Raw genomic sequence first — 19,835 nt, 5'->3', positions numbered from 1 at the left:
TGACACTCTTATTTCAGCCTTTTGCGAATCAGTACAGTTTATAAGAAAACTAACTTTGAATTAACTTCCCCCAATAAAGTTGAACATTGTGACAGTGCGGCACCCAAGTTTGTTGCCCATAACAAGCCTGTTACTTTACAGATCTGAATTATCAAACAGTATATTGTTATTACCATGAACCTATTTGCTGCAATGACACAAAGCACCAATCACTCATAAGAGATTGGGCAAACATATTATGGGTTAATTTGTTAAGACAAGGTGCATGAGAACAGTGATATATAATAATATATTGAGGGTCAGTTAGCTCATGGGGCTGGACAGCTGGTTCATGATGCGGAGTGACGCCAACAGCATAGGTTCAATTCCTGTGTCGGCTGAGCTTATTCATTAAGGCCCCGCCTTCTCAGCCTTGCCCCTTGCCTGAGGTCTGGAGACCCTCAGGTTAAACTACCACCAGGCAGCTCTCGCAAAAAGGAGAGAGCAGCCTTTGGTTCTCTGTGACTGTGGCGATTTATTTTTAAAACATAGATATAAATCTTGGTACCAGAGCTGTCTGGGTGCCCTGTTCAAAGCAAAAGTAAATGAAGACTGGGTTTACTTTTCCGTTACTTTTTACCTTACATATTTTCCAACTCGTAATATGAAGCTGTTATGCTATATAATAGCAGCTGCTACGGAATCCCTACAGTGCAGAAAGAGGCCATTCAGCCCATTGAGTCTGCACTTACAGTCCAAAAGGCCACTCTACTTGGCCCATACCCCCACCATATTCCCCTAACCCCACCTAACCTTTTTGGACACTAAAGGGAATTTTAGCATGGCCAATCCACCTAACCTGCACATCTTCGAACTGTGGGTCGAAACCGGAGCATCCGGAGGAAACCCACAAACAAACAGGGAGAACGTGCAAAGTCCACACAGTCACCCAAAGCTGCAGTCGAACCAAGAACCGTGGCACTGCAAGGTAGCAGTGCTAACCAACGGTGCCACCATGCCGTAAACACATATGACAACACCTCCCTTTCTTTTTAAAGTTTCCTTACCCTCTTCCAAAGAAATACAACACTTTCCAATACATGTGCATGTTTAGTTACCATTATGTAAATGCACAGAACTGATGAATCCATGAGTTTCTAAAGCATAAAAGGTAATCTTCTGGTAAGCCCAGATAATGATAACCTCGTCTGGAGGTTTCGTTAATTGTTCATAACCCGTGGCATTATCATTCTTCAATGTTGTTCCTGGTTGGATTTGGGATCTTGTCCTAGATGCAAAGGTCTATCCAGTGCTCTTTCAAAGTGCCGGTGCAGACTCGATGGGCCGAATAGCCTCCTTCTGCACTGTAAATTCTATAATCAATAAAGCCGTCCAAACTGTCCCAGTACCTCCCATAGATAATCCCATTCTATCCGATCAAAAGCCTTTTCTGCATCCATTGCGATCACTAATTCCACCTCCCTACCTTCCGGGGGCATCATGATCACATTTAACAGCCTTCTTACATACCGGTAAATGTTAATTAACTTAAATGCTTAAAAAAAACCTTGGACGGTCTTTCTGGCCACAGCTAAATAAGACAAAAATAGAATGACAACCCTCATTTTCAGAATACTGCTGACTATTTGACACCAAATCATTATCCTACAAATGTCTGCAATTAACCTTTACTACTTACTGTACTACTTAACCACTGAATAAAAACTAGCCAACATTACCGTTATCCTATGCATTACCTGTGTTGTTTTGGATCTTCTGACATGCGTAGTTCTGTTCTCATCATTAATGTGGCTTAATCGCCCTTTAGAGGCTCCTTCTGAAAGGCAATGGGACTTCCGGCAGGGCAGTGTAGAGGCAGCATATGAAGATACACTTGCATCTCCTCCAGCAGACCATGTTACAGCATTTGTATTTTCTGGCTGCATTGTACCATGTGAATGGGCCCTCAAATTCCGATAGTAAGTCATAAATCTATTTCTCCGTGTCTTGTTCATGCCTGCAGCAGTAAATTTCTGACCACATAGTTCATTCAGAGAGGTAGCTCGTTGGCTTCCACTCAATTGTTCCAATTCCATGGAATTACTATTTATTAACCTACTTTCTGCATATTCCTTGTCATCATTATTATCCAACAGATCTTCTGTACTGGTTAACCGATCTTGACTTAGGTCAGATAAGGAGAATTCCATACTATCTTGTCGCCACATGTCAGCGGATTTGGAACGTTTTTTCCTGATATTTGTGCTTTCTAAAACAGTTGTTCCATTTCCAGTAACTAGATGCAGATCGCCAACATTTGCTTGGCAAGCGGAGTCCAATCTGATTTCCTCAAAATTCTCCACATCTTGGACAATGTGCCTTTCCAAACAAATGTCAAGTTCATCTCTAGAATGTACTGGCTGCACAGCACTCCTTCTCCTGAGACTGGAAACTGAAGAGCCTGTATGATAAGACACAGGCCTTGCATTTTTACCCATTCTACCCACCCAAGAGGAATGGGTAAAGTCTTCAGTCAAAACATTATTAAGGATTCCAGGATTATTGATGTCAAGGCCATCCCTTGCCAGTGATTGTGGAATGCTGGGAGTACTGCTAGATTTAGTGCTGGTTTCAGAATTTCTGTGCGTAATCCTGACTGCAGAGGTAGGCCTAGCTCTTCGAGCAGTTTTAGTGGGAATGCGAAGTGATCGAGACATATGCTTGCGTGCCAGACCTGCACGTTCATCTCCAGAAAATGCTCGTTCACTATCATTCTGGCTCTCTGAATTTCCCATGTTTTGGTCTGTCTAAGGAAACAAGAACATACCTATAAAATTTAAAAGAAAGTTTTGTTAGAGAATTATACTGAGAAATGAAAAACCTAATAATATTTGACACAAACTTCCCTGGATCAAAAAGTTTCAGAAGGAAGTAACAAATGACAAACTTGGATCAAGAATGAGCTGATCTTCAAAATGTTATGAGATTTATAAAGTACAGGCAATCAAGATAATGTAAAATTAAATGGCGTATTGCTGCAGAATCCCAGTTATAGAGTGCATTCGGAGCTATTTAATAGGGTTCAAAAGGGTTCACATTGATTCCCATACAATACAGATTCTAAGAAAAGGACATGACAAAAAAAGACTAGCAGCAGTCATTGAATACTGTAATTTTTCTGAAATTCTGCTCAAGTCTCTCTTGCTCTCTACCTCAGGACTAACAACTGTATTCAGCTACACATCAAAGATTTTGCAATTTCATTTTCTCTAAATGCAGATCACCATTCTAATTTAACAGCAAAAAAAATCACATTTTTTAATACTTCCAGTAGCTGCTGTAGTATTTGCAACTTCCTGTGCAAAACTTCCTCGTGTAATTTTTCTTCTACATGACTAACATTCAAGTTAGAGCCTTGCACCATAATGAGAAAAGAACAGTTGACATCTGGCGCTGCCTTCAAGCTACCATCATCATTGTGCTTAATCAACTCAGATTCTAAATATATTTTATGCTCTAATTCAAGCCATTCGTCATCTATCACTGTTGCAGGAATTTCCCAAATGCTAACTTTGCTTTTTGACAAAGATGCTGCGCCTAACTTGCTGAGTTAGACATTTGCTTCAGAAAAAAAGTCAGATTTTAAAGTCTGAGTTATTTTCAAGAACAGTTTATATATTTCCACTGCCAATAGAACAATACTGAAACTTTGTAGCCTCGAAGAGAAAATTTAATCACAGGAAAATTAAACACAGATCGATCAGAATGAATTGAGAGATTGTACTTACTGTCCATTGTCATTTATTTTTCTATTAATGTATGGCTGATAATAATTATTTCCACTATGGTTTCTATTTATATTGAGAATTCAGGATTGTTTTTACTTGAAAATACTGCTTTTTAAAACATGACTCATATGTATTAAACACATTTGTAAGTGTTATCCACTGTGAATTTGCAATATTTGGAGGTCATTTTTGAGTATGTTCCCATTCAAGACTATTGTTCCCTAATTATAGATGAAAACACAAATAGGCAAACCATTTCAGCGACTGATTTTTACCAACTTCCAGATTTAAAATTTGCAATTTTTTTTATGGGCCTCCCCTTTAAAACAATATACACAAGACAGTCAAATACCCTTCAGTACATTTAACCTCAAAACATGCAAGGAACGATATAGGATCAGAAGGCATACAATCTCTGTGGGTAGAGTTGAGGAATCGCATAGGTAAAAAACCCTGATGGGAGTTATGTACAGGCCTCCTAACAGTAGTCAGGATGTGTGCAGAAAATAAATCATTTGTGTTTTCATCTATAATTAGGGAACAATAATCTTGAATATTACAATAATCATGGGGGACTGCAATATGAAAATGAAATGAAAAAATAAAAATCGCTTTATTGTCACGAGTAGGCTTCAATGAAGTTACTGTGAAAAGCCCCTAGTCGCCACATTCCAGCGCCTGTCCGGGGAGGCTGGTACGGGAATCGAACCGTGCTGCTGGCCTGCTTGGTCTGCTTTAAAAGCAGCGATTTAGCCGAGTGAGCTAAACCAGCAGAATCCACCAGCAGGTGGACTGGGAAAATCAGGTTGGTAGTGGATCCCAAGAAAAGGAATTTGTGGAACATAAGAGATGTTTTTTTGGAGCAGCTTGTGACAGAGCCTACTAGGGAACAGGCAATTCTGAATTTGATGATGTGTACTGAGGCAGACTTGATTAGGGAACTTAAGGTGAAGGAACCCTTATGGAGCACTGGCCACAATATGATAGAATTTGCCCTGCAGTTTGAGAGGGGGAAGCTGCAATCAGATGTAATGGTATTACAATTAAATAAGGGTGCCTACAAAGACATGAGGGAGGAGGTGGCCAGAGTTGATTGGAAATGGAGCCTAGCAGGGTAAACAGTGGAACAGCAATAGCAGGAGTTTCTAGGGTTATTAGGGAGGCACAACAGAAAATCATCCCAAGGAGGAGGAAACATGCTAAGGGGAGGACAAGGCATCCATGGCTGATGAGGGAAGTCAAGGACAGCATAAAAGCTAAAGAAAAAGCATACAAAGTGGCGAGGGTTAGTGGGAAGCCAGAGGATTAGGAAGCTTTAAAATATAAAGGAAGATAGGAAGAGATTTCTGTTTCAATATATAAAAGGTAAGAGAGAGGCAGAAATAGATATTGGACCACTGGAAAATGTGGCTGGAGAAGTATTAAAGGAAACAAAGAAATGGCAGAAGAACTGAATAGTTAATTTACATCAGTCTTCACGGTGGAAGACACCAGTGGGATGCCAGAGCTCCAGGAGAACCAGGGGGTTGAGATGAGTACAGTGATCATTACTACGGAGAAGGTTCTTGGGAAACTGAAAGGTCTGAAGGTGGATAAGTCACCTAGACCGGATGGACTACACCCCAGATTCCTAAAAGAGATAACTGAGGAGATTGTGGAGGCATTGGTGATGATCTTTCAGGAATCACTGGAGGCAGGAAGAACCCAGAGGACTGGAAAGTGGCTAATGTAACACCACTGTTTAAGAAGGGAGGGAGGCAGAAGATGGAAAATCATAGGCCGGTTAGCCGGACTTCGGTCATTGGTAAGATTTTAGAGTCTATTATTAAAGATGAGATCGTGAAGCACTTGGAAGCGCATGGTAAAATAGGACTGAGTCAGCACAGCTTTGGCAAAGGGAGGTCGTGTCTGACAAATCTGTTAAGAGTTCTTTGAGGAGATAACAAGGAAGTTAGACAAAGGAGAACCAGTGGATGTGATTTACTTAGGTTTCCAGAAGGCCTTTGACAAGGTGCCGTACAGGAGACTTTTAAACAAGTTAAAAGCCCATGGTGCTAGGGTAAGATCCTGGCATGGATAGAGGATTGGCTGACTAGCAGAAGGCAGAGAGTGGAGATAAAGGGGTCTTTTTCAGGATGGCAGCCAGTGACTAGTGGTGTGTCTTAGGGATTTGTGCTGGGACCACAACTTTTCACAATATACATTAATGATCTGGAAGAAGGTACTGAAGGCACTGTTGCCAAGCTTTCAGACGATACAAAGATCTGTAGAGGGACAGTCAGGAAGCAAGGGGGCTCCAGAAGGATTTGGACAAGCTAGGAGGGTGGGCAATGAAGTGGCAAACAAATAAAATACAATGTGGAAAAGTACGAGGTTATGCACTTTGGAAGGAGGAATTTAGGCATAGACTATTTTCTAAATGGGGAAATGCTTAGGAAATCAGAAGCACAAAGAGACTTGGGAGTCCTTGTTCCCTAACCTCTTAAGGTTAACGTGCAGGTTCAGCCGGCAGTTAAGAAGGCAAATACAATGTTAGCATTCATGTCAAGGGGGCTAGAATACAAGACCAAGGATATACTTCTGAGGCTGATATGGCCCCATTTGGAGTATTGTGAGCAGTTTTGGGCCCTGTATCTAAGGAAGGATGTGCTGGTCTTGGTAAGGATCCAGAGGAGGTTCACAAGAATGATCCCTGGAATGAAGAATTTGGCGTATCAGGCACGGTTGAAGGCTCTAGGTCTGTACTCGTTGGAGTTTAGAAGGATGAGGTGGGATCTTATTGAAACTTCCAGGATATTGCGAGGCCTGGATAGAGTGGACATGGAGAGGATGTTTCCACTTGCAGGAGAAACTAGAACCAGAGGACACCATCTCAGACTAAAGGGACGATCTTTTAAAACAGAGTTGAGGAGGAATTTCATCAGCCAGAGGGTGGTGAATCTGTGGAACTCTTTGCCGCAGAAGGCTGTGGAGGCCAAATCACTGAGTGTCTTTAAGACAGAGATAGATAGGTTCTTGATGAATAAGGGGATCGGGGGTTATGGGGAGAAGTCAGGAGAATGGGGTTGAGAAAATATCTTCTATGATTGAATGGCGGAGCAAACTCGATGAGCTGAGTGGCCTGATTCTGCACCTTTGTCTTATTGCAAATAAAGAGAAATATAAAATGCCATGACTAAAAACCATACCTTGCAGATTAATGTTGAGATCAAGCAACACTTCACCTGTTGCATTCAGGTGGAGTATATGGCAGATATTAATAACATAGCAAACAAATTATCAGCAATGCTGTATCTCTTAATCCTTCTGCTCAAGATTCCAATCTTCTTCAGAATTTGGTTTCAATCAGTGAAATTAATCAGGAGAGCCTAGAAATAAATTTTAAAATAATTAACAGTCACAGTGCACTATATTGAATATAAGAGTGACAACATAATTGAGGACCACACAAAACTGACTTTGCAGGGTTACCTCCAAAATAATTCTACCCTCTACCTACTACAGTAGTTAGGTCTATTTCATTGAATGCCATACATTTAGTTGAGGATGTCAGATAGGCAGTTTTGCACTTGGTCTTCCAATTCCATGTCTAAGAAGTCCCAGGATTGGTACAGCAACGCTGGTTTGTTTTGACCTGAAGCTAAACACTGGAGTCAATGTCCTAAGAAAAACTAATCCAGCTAGGATTGAGACGATATGTACAGTATATATATGAACAAAGATGACTGTACAAAACAGACACTCTGCTTTATTCAGCATCTTCCATTCCCAGCGGGAGTCTCTCAATAGCTTTATCTGAAGGAAGGAAGAGACATATTCTAAACATTTTGTATTTCAACAGGGCCTCTGATGCAGAATCTCTAATGAGCAGATCCACAGAATGCAAGCCAGTGCTAAAAAAGATAACTTACTGAGGATCAGCAGTTTTGACTTTAAATAATATTAAGAGAGCATCCTGCACCAGAGTGTCATTTACCTGTGGTTCAAATCTTCTTGCTTCTCCTCCCATCTGTACTTCTAGGTGTTTTTTAATGGAAAGGGTGAGGCTCTCTACATGTAACTTTCATGACTTTCAGCCTCAAGTAGTGCCAGCAAGATTTCAGTAAATCTAAGCTGAGAGCAGCAAGATATATTTACAACTAAAACTTAAAATCCTTGTTATTTTTCATTCCAATTTACAAGTTGCGTATAATGTTTAATCTTTTCATCAGAAGCTGTGACAAACATTCCACACCAATAAGCAAATGTAGGCAATAAGCAAATATAGGCAATATAAAATAATTACATGGATCAATGACATACCAAGCAACAGACAGTATCTGAGGTAGAGGGTGGTGGCTGAAGAGAGAAACAGAATTCAGTGTATTTAAGGTTTAAATTCAACTGTGTATCTCAATGCCCTCCCCTTCTTTCTATTACACTCTGTTTTTATTGCTCTCAGTAAATACATTGCAACCTTACAGAGCACTTCATCTGGCTGATTAGTGTCCAGGGCTGAGCCTGTAATCATCTTTCAGTGTTTGAAAATGATCTGATTCATAGAGACTACACCTGAAATTACAGGGCAATTGTGGATAAAGCTGGAAAAATCTTCGGATTTGATTACGACAGGTAAACTGCTTTTATTTGACAAATAAACAGAATTACATAAAATAGAACAATCACTTCACCAAGAAGGAGCAGACAGGAATGATTCTTGGCAAGTTGAGCTGGCACACCGGCTTATCCACCATCACAGAGCTTCCTTTTGCAGCTGCCCATAACAGTCACAGAATGGTATGGCTGAGTGAATTATCACAATTTTCCTCCCATCTCTTCAGGTGAATTCTAACGGCAGGACATGTGCACCTCCAGTGAGTCAGCTAGCAGCCTCCATAGTGCTGATGTGAGGGGCTCTGCCAAATCAATTGCTGCAACCTTAAAAATATTTCATATATGCAAATGAGAAGCACCTTCTTAAACTGCCCCAGTTAGTCCTTCGATGGATCTGACAGCAGGAGCTACAAGAAGTGGTGTGTGATAGTGTTCTGATATATCAGCTGTGCAGCCCCAATGGGTCCTGGTGGGAAGAGCAAGAAAAGTGAGAGCTGCTTAAGGAGATAGAAAGGTGAATAAAAAGTAAGAGTTTTAAGACTAGTAGCCGAGCAACAACAATTAAGTCACAAAACAAAAACCTGAAAAAGGAAACACAATTAACACCAGCATGACTAAACAGAATCATAGAATCCCTACAGTGCAGAAGGAGGCCATTCAGCCCATTGAGTCTGCACTTACCCTTCAGAAGACCAACCTACCGAGGCCCAATCACACACCCTATCCCCATACTTTTGGACATTTATGGGCAATTTAGCGTGGCCAATTCACCAACCTGCACATCTTTGGATTGTGGGATGAAACCGGAGGAAACCCACGCAGACACAGGGAGAATATGCAAACTCCATAGTGTCACCCGAGGTCAGTCAAACCTTGGTCCCTGGCGCTGTGAGGGAGCAGTGCTAACCACTGTGCATTAAAAAATTGTGAACGGATGTTTAATCTGATGTAAAAACTGCACTACCATTATGACTATTGCACTTCCAAAAAAATAAATGTAACTCTTCAAGGAGAGATCCAATCTTCTGGGGGTAAACAAACTAGTACTATTACATTCATTCAAGTGTTTTACACACAATGTAAGTCGGAGACTAGGTGCGACACTGTTCATCATATACACATGCATTCTACATCAAAAGATCACTCCCAAACCAATCAATAAATGACATGGTCTCAAAATCTGATCAAGTTTGGCTCAATCCTTACATTGTGTGGACGATTCTCAAGTTGTTTTTTGGTCTACGCCCTTGTCCACTTGGGTCACCAGAGACTACCAAAGATAACAGACTAAGTCAACAATTTTAAAACTACAGGAAGACCTATATTTCAGACAGCTCTACAACGTGCACAATTACAGGTGATCCAAAACTACAATTTAAGCACACCTATTTCTAACATTGCACATTTAATCAAAGCTTAATCAGTTCAACTGATTGGTCACTATTATTATTACTCATTTAACGATTAAATCTGACAGCCTTTGTGCAAGACCTCATTTCAAGTAATATGGTAATCAAAGCAGGCATAGTAAATACAGAGATTATCAGGTCTCAATTCTTTGTAAGTAACCATTTCCATTCTATAGTCTAAAGCATTGCACCAAAGAAAATATTTTCATGGCCCAAAGACAAACAGAAGAAAATAAATCTTCCTCTCAAATTAAGTTGTTGGTTCAAAATGTGGAGTGCAGTTGCGGTTTACTTTGAGTGGGGCCAGAAGGAAACTGGGATGAAATTGAGAAATGTAATTCAATAGAGCCCTTACAGTCTGCAGCAAGATGTGATTTTTATCTAATTAATCTGGGTTGGTTCCAATGTCAGATGCTAAAGGTGGAAAAAATAGTCTGGTAAATTTTCTTTAGACCGCACATAACAGGCGGGATTCACCTTTCTGGGGACTTGCCCCCGCCCGCCGGAAAACGGGCAAGAATCACTCCGAACTTTTTCCTCAAAGATCCGGGGTAATTCGCCATTTTCCAGGGGCCCCGGCGTGCATCCCGCAGCTCTGACTGCCGGTCGGGTCCTGTTAGCCGGACCGCAAAGCTGTGCATGCACACAACGGCCGCAAGCGGATCCACTGGCGGCCCACCTCTGTGCCGGCGCCGCTGGCAGGGCGGGGCCACACAGCGGGCCAGCGCGGAGGAAGGTAGATCCCTCCCAGATCGTGATGGTCTGCCAATCAGTGGCCCCCGATTGCGAGCCTGGCCACCAGTGAGACTTCCCCCCCCCCGGAGTCAGATATCCCCACCCCCCCACCCGGACCGCCACTGCGGCCACTGGTCCCAGCTCCTGCGTGTGGTACCACATGTAAACCACGGCAGCTGGAGTGCGGTCGGTCGACTGCAGACAATCTTCGCAGGTGCCTGTTTCAACGGCCCCTGACCAGCAGCACGTCGACCTCATGCGCTGAATTGGCAGGTCCGCGAAGAATCGCGGCAGCACCGTCACACCGGATTTCCGACATGAACGGCTATTCTCCACCTCCGCGCTGGGCACAATTCCGGGGCGGAAGTTCAGAGAATCCCACCCCCTATTTCTTCAATGGTTTTCAGGATTAATTCCTGTGGATACCCATTTAGTCCCAATGTTTGTATTTACAATGGATAATGAGAGTCAGCAACCTCAAGCTAACCTTCAGAATTCACAAACTAATTCTTATGCCTCTGTCCAGTGTAAATGTTATATTAATTAATTGGTATGACTATACATCAACAGACTGCATGTTTTCTAGGGCCAGTCCTTCTAATTTTATACATGAACATAATCTATTGTCTACTTTCTGTAAAATGACAATTTGTATTGATTTGAATACAAGAGTCAAACCAACGTTCTACTTTAATCATAAAAAATAAAGTCTCCTCAACAAAACAAGAGTCTAAGGGAGGCAGGTGTCAGATGGAAGTCAGAGAAGTTGTTGAGGGCACAGGAGGGGGAATGGCAATGTGAAACATGTGTGGTATTGAAGAAGTAAAGGAGGCTTGGGTAGAGAGTGCCACTAAAGTATTAAAGTATGAAAATTCTCACATTGTGCTGTGGGTGAACTAACGGGAAAGCAGAGCCCACGAGAAAGGTCTGTGCGGTGAGCCACGGAAAGGGGAGATGTGAAAAATAACCTGTGGATCCAGCAGTACTGAAATGGTAATAGAGCTAGTAGTTAAAGGAGCTACAGACTTAGACCTGAAAGTGGCCAATTTTGGGAAAATAGGCACTAACCGAGAGCACTAGAGAGTTGGCAGCTATGGTGAGAAATAGAAACACGCAATTCAATAGGTTGGGCAGATGGTTTTAGATGCAAAACATGCCAGAGGTGAGAAAGCACAAATAAAGTGAAGCTACAGGGCAACACGGTGGTGCAGTGGTCAGCACTGCTGCCTCACGGCACCATGGTTCCAGGTTCAATCCCGGCTCTGGAGTTTGCACATTCTCCCCGTGTCTGCATGGGTTTCGCCCCCACAACCCAAAGGTGTGTAGGGTAGATAGATTGGCCACGCTAAATTGCACCTTCATTGGATAAATGAATTGGGTACTCCAAATTTATTTTTAAAAAGTAAAGTGAAGTCACTTGTCTCTGGGAAATGATCAAAGATAGGTACATCTAATTTTATTATAGCAAAAATTCAGAAACAACATAAATTGTTAATCCAAGCTTGCCTTTGGTCACCACAAAAATCTTTGCCAGGAAATGATCAGATTCTACAATACTCAAAAAAAGACCTTGGGCTTCCCAACTCAAACAATTTCCAACCAGTGATAACATGCTGGTATGTCTTGGCTCAACAGGTCAGTTTCTTTTTTCCTCCTCCTTTACTTGTTGCTCTTCTCCATTTGTTATCCTTCCTACTTTCCTATGTGTCTTCTCTCTTTCCCAAGGCGATGGGGTAAGTTAGCAGATAACCCAAGAATCTGTGCTGGAAAGCGAGCAAGAGGCAGAGAAGCATTCTGGTGAGAAACACTCCAGCCCTATGCAGGAAAGTGAGCAAGAAGGAATTTATTTAATTATATGCTCTATTGTTCAGCCACAGCCTTGGAACTGCAGTTGGTAAGTAAAGTGGTAAGTAAAACAGAAATAGCACAGTGGAGAACAACTCAGGGTGGGAGCAGGAAAAATCTAACATGTGGGTAAGCTCAGAAGGGAATATGTCAGTAAACAATACTCAAAACCTTGTTAACACTCCAGATTCAGCCTCAGGACGCAACCTCTGATAGGAATTTATTAAATTTACACACAATTCAGCAAAAGATTTGGTGTTTTCTATGAATAGGTGTCACTTCCAACAGCACACTTTCCCCTTGCTGTACAATTACAACTATAACTTATTTGAATGATTTGACTGCTCTACAACTTTCCAGTTTACAAATGAGAGCTTTGAGAGAGAAACGGATAAGTAATTTGACAGATCAAATTTCTGTTGCCTCCTTGTTCTTCATATATCCTTACAGACCACTTATCATCCACTGACATTTAGTGAATTATGTATCTCATTCCAATCAACCAACCACTCATTTTTGTTCTATGGATAATGTTCAGGTGCAACATCTTGGACATACTTTTAGGTTTGATACCTTCAAAAGGTATAACATGATTAATATGCACTACACACATTCATTTTAGTTATATAGATATATATGCAGTTCTATTATTCTTGGTGCAAATCTTGCACACTTACAGACAGATCTCCAAACAGAGTTCTTTCCACATAATAAACCGTCACTGTGACTGGAATGATGTAAAGTCGCTGAAAACTATTACACTTTAATTATATCAACATTTGTACACCGGTTCTTACATTTATATTACATTATAATTGACTTTGTTTTTATCCTACTGTGCTATGACACTCAAATATGCTATTGAAAATTATGTGATATATACTCTACTGTTGCTCTTAACTACTGTATTAAAATGCTGAATTTTCAAAGTAGCCTTTTCATATCTTTATTATAGGTTATTAGTGTTGCACGTTTTACTATGGGCGTAAAACGCGTTTATTGGAGTGTATTAACACGCCTCCGAGTTCGACGTGTGCTTAACACTGCTAGGCTCTGTTCTATGTAATTATTTAGCTCTGGAGTCGCCAGCTGCCGTATAGGCAGCGTCACAAGTATTCCAAGGTCAAATTCAAAGTAATAAAGACGATACACCGATTAGTCAAGTTCAAACGATCAATATTTATTATACAGTTAATAATAAATACTCATGCACACACACTAAGAGACTAAGCTACAACTAAACATAAGCAAACGGAATACTTATCTAACAGGAACAGGCAAGGTCAGAGAACGAGGCCTTCGTCCTGGTTTTGTCTGCAGCCTTCAGCAAGCGTTCTGGCACTTGGGAGTCTAGTGGGCTTGGATCGCGTAGCGAGCGTTGAACTTACGGTTTCGGCGGCTGGTGCTCAACGGCTGGAGTCAGGATACCAGGTGTCAGTCGGGGCCGGAGCACAGGTTTAACAGACCGGACAACACGAGGTCCCTATCTTTTATAGGGGTTCCGTTGTCCTTCCCTCTTCTCGGGCGGGCTCTACCTATTGGATCAATTTCTTATCGATACTGGATTAATTCCCCAATGCGAGGGGGTCTCCGTGATGGAGGGGGCGTTTCTTATGTCCTTTTGTTCGGAGGTTTCTGGTGCCTCGATGTCTGGGTCTTGATTGGAATGTGTCCATTCAGAACCAAATGTATCTATTGTGTGGGTGTTCAAGTCTGATGGCCTCATTAGCATGCAAAGCGTTTTGCCATTTGCACCTAGCTAAGGTCTCTTCACCTGAGCCCAAACTGGTTTCTGCTGCTGCAGAATGCAAACTGCTCTTTGCAGACTGCTGTTCTGGCTGAACTGTCTGTTTCTCAGCAGCCTTCCATTTTAGTTTGGCTCAGTGTCCATTTTGCGTGGCCAGCATGGCTACATTCCCTCCTTGTGATCCTCACAATCATACTATTGTGAAGGATCACCTATGTACTTTGCCTCCTTGTGTTCTGACCTCTTGCCAGTTCCTGTTCTACTCTGTTCTAAACTATGGGAAGAAGAGAAAAAAATGTAACTAACATTTCTACTTGGCCCTATGTCAAAGGGACATGCATTACTACAATTGGGAACCTCTACCTATCACTATTAACCTTAACCTTAACTTAAACATTTAATCACTCTAAACCTTAACCATTCACACCACAACATCACACTTCCCAACTCGGCAGTCGAGTATGGAACAATATAATACATGGCTGAATTTTATTTACAGAGTGTGGTAATCAGTGAGGGGTTGAGGGGTTTGGTGGAATCCGAAGATGGGGGATTGCACTCTATAGATGGGTGAGGTGCTGGAACGAGAGGCTCTCCTCTTCCATTTCCTCAACCTGAGGGTCTGCACTAGGATGATGAGGATCGCAATCACCAACAGTGATTCGATTATGTAGGACATGGAGTACCACGTCATGAATTTAGTACACCAGGTCTGAACCTCGCTGATCAGAGCTGAGCACTGGGGGTTTGTTGTACTAACATTTACGGTGGGGGTTGTGGGGGAAACGTGTCTTGTTTCCACACATATACATATGACATTAAATAGTAATAAGTGGGCTTCCATCATTTTGCTGTTCTTCTTCTTTCTCTTCCTTCTTCCTCCGGTATTGACAATCCTGGCTTCGACCTCTGTCTCGTCCTTTGAAACCTTTGGGATCAAGCACAGTATCTGTCAATACACAGTTTAAGACCTTTACTTGTTAGTGCATCTGTCTTTCAAAACCCAATTGACCCTTTAAAATGACTGGCTAAGTCACACCCTGTGACTCCCCTCATTTTTTTTTTTTTCAAAAAGCGAATTTAAAGACCAGCATACACCTAACAATCCTTCCTTCTGCGAGCCGTCTCGCAGGCTTTGCTGATTTACCATCCGAATGTTTCCGGATGTAAATAGCATGTGGGATGGCGGCCGAAGGGCTACCTAACCTAAAATGAAAACAAATTTGGAAAGAAACATCCGAATGAGTTGCGTATGGGCCGCTACGGGTACGAGTTGGATGGGATCCCCGGGTAGGGCGTGCTGTGCCATACCCGAGCTTGGCTGACCAAGGGTTGGTTCTCAGACAGGGCGGGTCCTCAGTGCCGTTTGTCCACTGCCTGAGTAACCTGGAGAAAACGGGTACGAATGTGTTAACCATGACTTGCAGCCTCTATTTCGCCGAATAGAGGGGCACCTAAAAACAATGGAGCCAAGATGCTCCGTTCTGAAAACAGGGAACAAGTCGTGAACCGTGTCGGTTCACCAGAGGATACAACTGAAGTTCTCAGAAATATCTGCGGACAAGCTATTTGGCGTGTGGCCTTACAACTTTGGAAAAGATCTCCAATCAAACCGAAGTTCTCAGAAGTATCTGCGGACAAACTAACGTGTATGTGAGGTGGTCACAATCTTTTCAGCTGAAAAGAAGATGTCCATCCTCCAGCTGAACAATGTACATTCCTGAGACAAACAAACATGAAACGAAGACAAACATACGTGCAGGTTCCATCAGAAAGGACATCGTTTCCCTCAAACGATTCCTATCTTACATCATCTGGACACCTCACTTTGATTCTGCCTCTGTGAACAGGGTCACAAAGGGGTTGCCGTGTCGGGAGTCAGACACCGTGTCGTCCTGCTCTCCCGGATCCCACACCCTTGTGTGGATCAGGCATGCTATTTTGGAGTTGTGTGACCGGGGGTCACTTTCATCATTGCGGACAAGTCTGTAGGAATTGTCCCTGTGCCATTGTGTGGCGTCGAGTGTGTTGTCGGGGTAGTCGGGGTCGGGTGGTGGTTCTGGGTTTTTGAGGTAGGTGACTTCCATGGGGTCACTGGAGTCGGGGTCGTAGGTGGTGCAGTGTGGGCTGTATGGCTGTGTGGTGTCGCTGTCTTCAGAGTCAGTGTCTGTCCTACTGTCTCTGCTGTGGCAGCTTGTGGGCGTGTCGGGGCGTGGTCTGTAGTGGTCTGTGGGCGGAGTCGTGGGCGAGTCCGTGGATGAACTGGTCTGTGAGGGGGATGGTGGAAAAGTGTTTCTGGTGGGCGGGGTGAAGTGTTCTGCCGCGTCTAGCAGGACATGGTGAGCATGGTTGGCCTGTGTTCCATATGCCTTTAACTGGTTTATATGGAACCACGCGGTCTTCCCATTAGGATACTTTATCCTGTAAACGGAGGGGCTAATTTTGTCCGAAATTGAGTAGGGACCGGAATATTTTGGAGCCAAAAAACTGCTGGGGTTATAAACAGATAACATTACCTGTTGCCCAACCTGGAATTCTGTGGTGTGTACGGTCTTATTGAAACAGGCAGTCCGTTGCTGTCGGCGTTTCCCTAGCTGGACTGCGGCTGCGAGCTGTGCAGACCTCACAGTCTCAACTAGATCTTTAACTGCCTTTTCGTGGGTGAGGGCCGTCACTTCGGGGTTTGTCATGTCCAGTCCTAAAAGGAATTCTGTACCTTTCATAGGGCGTCCGGTCATGAGTGTGTGTGGTGTGTATCCTGTCGATGTGGAGACAGTGTTCCTTATGAACATAAGTGCAAAGGGGAGCACTGAATCCCATGTGGAATTGTTCTGTTGAACCATTTTCCTAAGGGTAGTTTTTAGGGTCCGATTCATGCGCTCCACAATCCCGCTGGACTGTGGATGGTACGCAATGTGGAAGTTCTGTTTGATTCCGAATATTGTCAGGACGTTCCTCATGACCCGTCCTGTAAAGTGAGATCCCTGGTCCGAATCGATACTTCGGGGTAAACCCCATCTCGTGAAGATGTGGTGGGTCAGGATCTTTGCAGCTGTCTTTGCTGTGTTTGTTCGCGAGGGAAATGCCTCTACCCATTTGGTAAAGGTATCTATCACCACCAGAACGTATTTATAGCCATTCCGACAAGGGGGCAATGGACCTATAAAGTCGATCTGGAGGTTTGTCCAAGGGCCGTTAACTGGGCGAGTATGCCGAAGTTGTGCTTTCTTAGAATACCGCTCCGGGTTATTCTGAGCACAAATCAGGCAATTCTCTATGTAGTGCGTTACATCATTCCTGAGATCAGGCCACCAACAGAGTTGCCTGAGGTGCCTCGTTGTTGCATCAATTCCCTGATGCCCGTGTCCGTCATGGAACAAGGCAATCATCTGATTCCTGTCCTGCTGTGGGACCACATAAAGTCGGTCCTTAATGATCACACCCTCATGTGTGGTCAGTGCGTGTTTAAAGTGCTCGTAAGCAGGCACAAAGTTTCCCTTGAAAACCTCCCTGAGGTCTCCGTCCTGTTTTTGTGCTGCCACGAGATCTTTAATATCAGTCTGTGAGACTTGGACTGCGCTCACAGGGGCGCTAGCTGGTGCGCTAGCTGGGGGGGTCCATAAGTGTCCTCTCCTGGAACCTGCCTTAGCCAACGCGTCGGCTTTTACATTCCCAGGGGGTGATGACCTATGGTGACTTCTTACTTTTATTATGCCGAAGGTCCTGTCCTTCGCTTTCTCTAAAATATGCTGGAGTAGAGGGGCTGATGGAAGGGGTTTCCCGTCTGCGGAGACAAAACCTCGTGTCCTCCACAGGGGCAGAAAATCGGTTAAACTGTTACAGACATATAAGCTGTCTGAATATATGTCTGCTGGGCTGGGGAAAGACTCGGGGTGGTCCACTATGTACGCTATGGCTGCTAGCTCTGCTGCCTGCGCGCCTAAGTGACCTGGTAACTTAAGAGCTATCTCTTCGAGAGCGCGCCCCTGCGCGTCCTCTACATAGATGCCGCATCCTGTGATACGCTCACCATTTAAAACTGTGGAGGAACCGTCTACATAAATCCTCAAGGGTCCACACGTGTCTGTGGGCTGGGGGCTTTGTTTCGGGTTCCCTATCTTCCTGGGGGGTGTCTTTGCGATAAAGGGTCCTGTGTTATGCAGGGGAGCTACAATTTCACAGTCATGGGGCTGTCCGGGGTATTGGAGGTTGTCTGCTAAGTATGTGTGTGTGCGTGTCCGTTTTACAGTAATGTCCCGTCCTTGTAAAAGTAGGGTCCACCTAGCTGCCCTAATCTGGCTAACTGAACCGTCCTTCAGTCGACCGTCTAGTAGTAGCTGTGTGGGTGTGCGTTCGGTTAGAATGGTGATGGGGTTTAGTCCGGTTATGTAGGAAAAGTACTGTACTGCCCAGAAGACAGCAAGGAGGTGCCTCTCACAGGCTGAAAATCCTTGTTCTACTGGGTCTAACAGTCGGGAGGCATAAGCCACTGGTCTTAGCTGCTCGTGCCGTTCCTGTAGCAACACGGCCGAGAGGGTCAGATCGGTGCTCGCTACCTCTATTGCGTACGGTGAAAGTTGGTCGGGGACTAGCAGCGCGGGTGCTGCACTAAGGGCTCGTTTCAACTCTTCCACAGCGCCTGTATGCTGCGGAAGCCATTCCCAGGGGGCTCCTTTCTTAAGGAGGTCTGAAAGTGGGGCGGCTTTTGTCGCGAATCCGTCGATGTGGTTCCGACAATAGCCAACCAGTCCTAAAAACGACCGGAGGGCTGAAACATTCTGGGGAAGGGGCAATTTGACAATCGAATCAATTCTTTTGAATTCGATCTCGCGTTTGCCGTGCGTGATGACTGATCCCAAATACATCACTTTACTTTCCAATATTTGGGCCTTTTTCGGGTTAACTTTACAGCCAATTTCAGTTAAGAGTTCTAGGAGTTCGGCCAGAAGCGTAATGTGCTCTGCCTTTGTGTCTGTCTGCAGTAGTAGGTCGTCTACATACTGTACCAGACAATCGGGTCGGGAAAATTTCTCTAATCCACTTGCCAGCTGTCGGTGGAAAATGGAGGGTGAATTGTGGAATCCTTGTGGGAGGCATGTCCACGTGTACTGCTGCGTTTTAAAAGTGAATGCGAATTTGTATTGGCACGCTTTTGCCAATGGTATTGACCAGAATCCATTACTGATGTCCAATACCGTGAAGTACTTGGCGTTGAGACCTTGCTTGAGCATGGTCTCGGGACTAGTAGCTACCGTTGGGGCTACTGCGGGGGTTACTTTGTTGAGTTCCCGATAATCGATGGTCAGACGCCATGATCCATCGGGCTTCCTCACTGGCCAAATAGGGGCATTGTTGGTGGAGGCTACCGTTCTCAGTACACCTTGGTCCAACAAGCTGCCTATAACCTTTTCTATTTCCACCTCTGCTTCAAGGGGAAATCTGTACTGCTTTTGCGGTCGGGGGTCCTGTCCGGTAACATGAACTTGTCCAGTCATTCTGCCACAGTCATGACGGTGACTTGCAAATGCTGTCCTGTGTTTGTTTAGTAGGGCCTTAATTTGTCTGTCGGTGTGGAGTGTAGTCAGGTCGAATGAGTACTCTCCCACTGCGCTAATCCGATTAACGTAGTCTCCTACTGTGAGGGTGGCTGGGGCTCTGTCTGATCTCGCCATTCGCCAGACACACTGGTTCACTGGGTCGAACGACAAGCTGTGGGCGTTCATAAAATCTGTCCCCAGG

General features: G+C 43.9%; 1 protein-coding gene across 6 annotated transcripts in view; it reads right to left on the bottom strand.

Moving 5' to 3' along the window:
- Window positions 1–19,835, bottom strand: part of LOC119969104 (T-lymphoma invasion and metastasis-inducing protein 1-like) — a 420,850-nt gene that overhangs the window by 279,966 nt on the left and 121,049 nt on the right. For 3 of the 6 annotated variants that reach the window (XM_038802310.1, XM_038802316.1, XM_038802311.1), the window contains exons 3-5: window positions 8,720–8,826; window positions 6,956–7,135; window positions 1,737–2,806 (exon numbers count right to left, since the gene is read on the bottom strand). In XM_038802310.1, the coding sequence (XP_038658238.1) occupies window positions 1,737–2,774 (1,038 nt within the window). In that variant the 5' untranslated portion in view covers window positions 2,775–2,806; window positions 6,956–7,135; window positions 8,720–8,826. Of the gene's footprint in view, window positions 1–1,736; window positions 2,807–6,955; window positions 7,136–8,437; window positions 8,677–8,719; window positions 8,827–9,566; window positions 9,586–19,835 lie in introns of those variants that run through there. The other 3 variants (XM_038802312.1, XM_038802314.1, XM_038802313.1) reach the window with 3 other exon arrangements.

The sequence above is a fragment of the Scyliorhinus canicula genome, chromosome 7 (assembly GCF_902713615.1).
Source record: "Scyliorhinus canicula chromosome 7, sScyCan1.1, whole genome shotgun sequence".
Taxonomy (NCBI): Eukaryota; Metazoa; Chordata; class Chondrichthyes; order Carcharhiniformes; family Scyliorhinidae; genus Scyliorhinus; species Scyliorhinus canicula.
The sequence above is the reverse complement of the archived record's forward strand: the minus strand, read 5'-3'. Positions and strand labels throughout refer to the sequence as shown.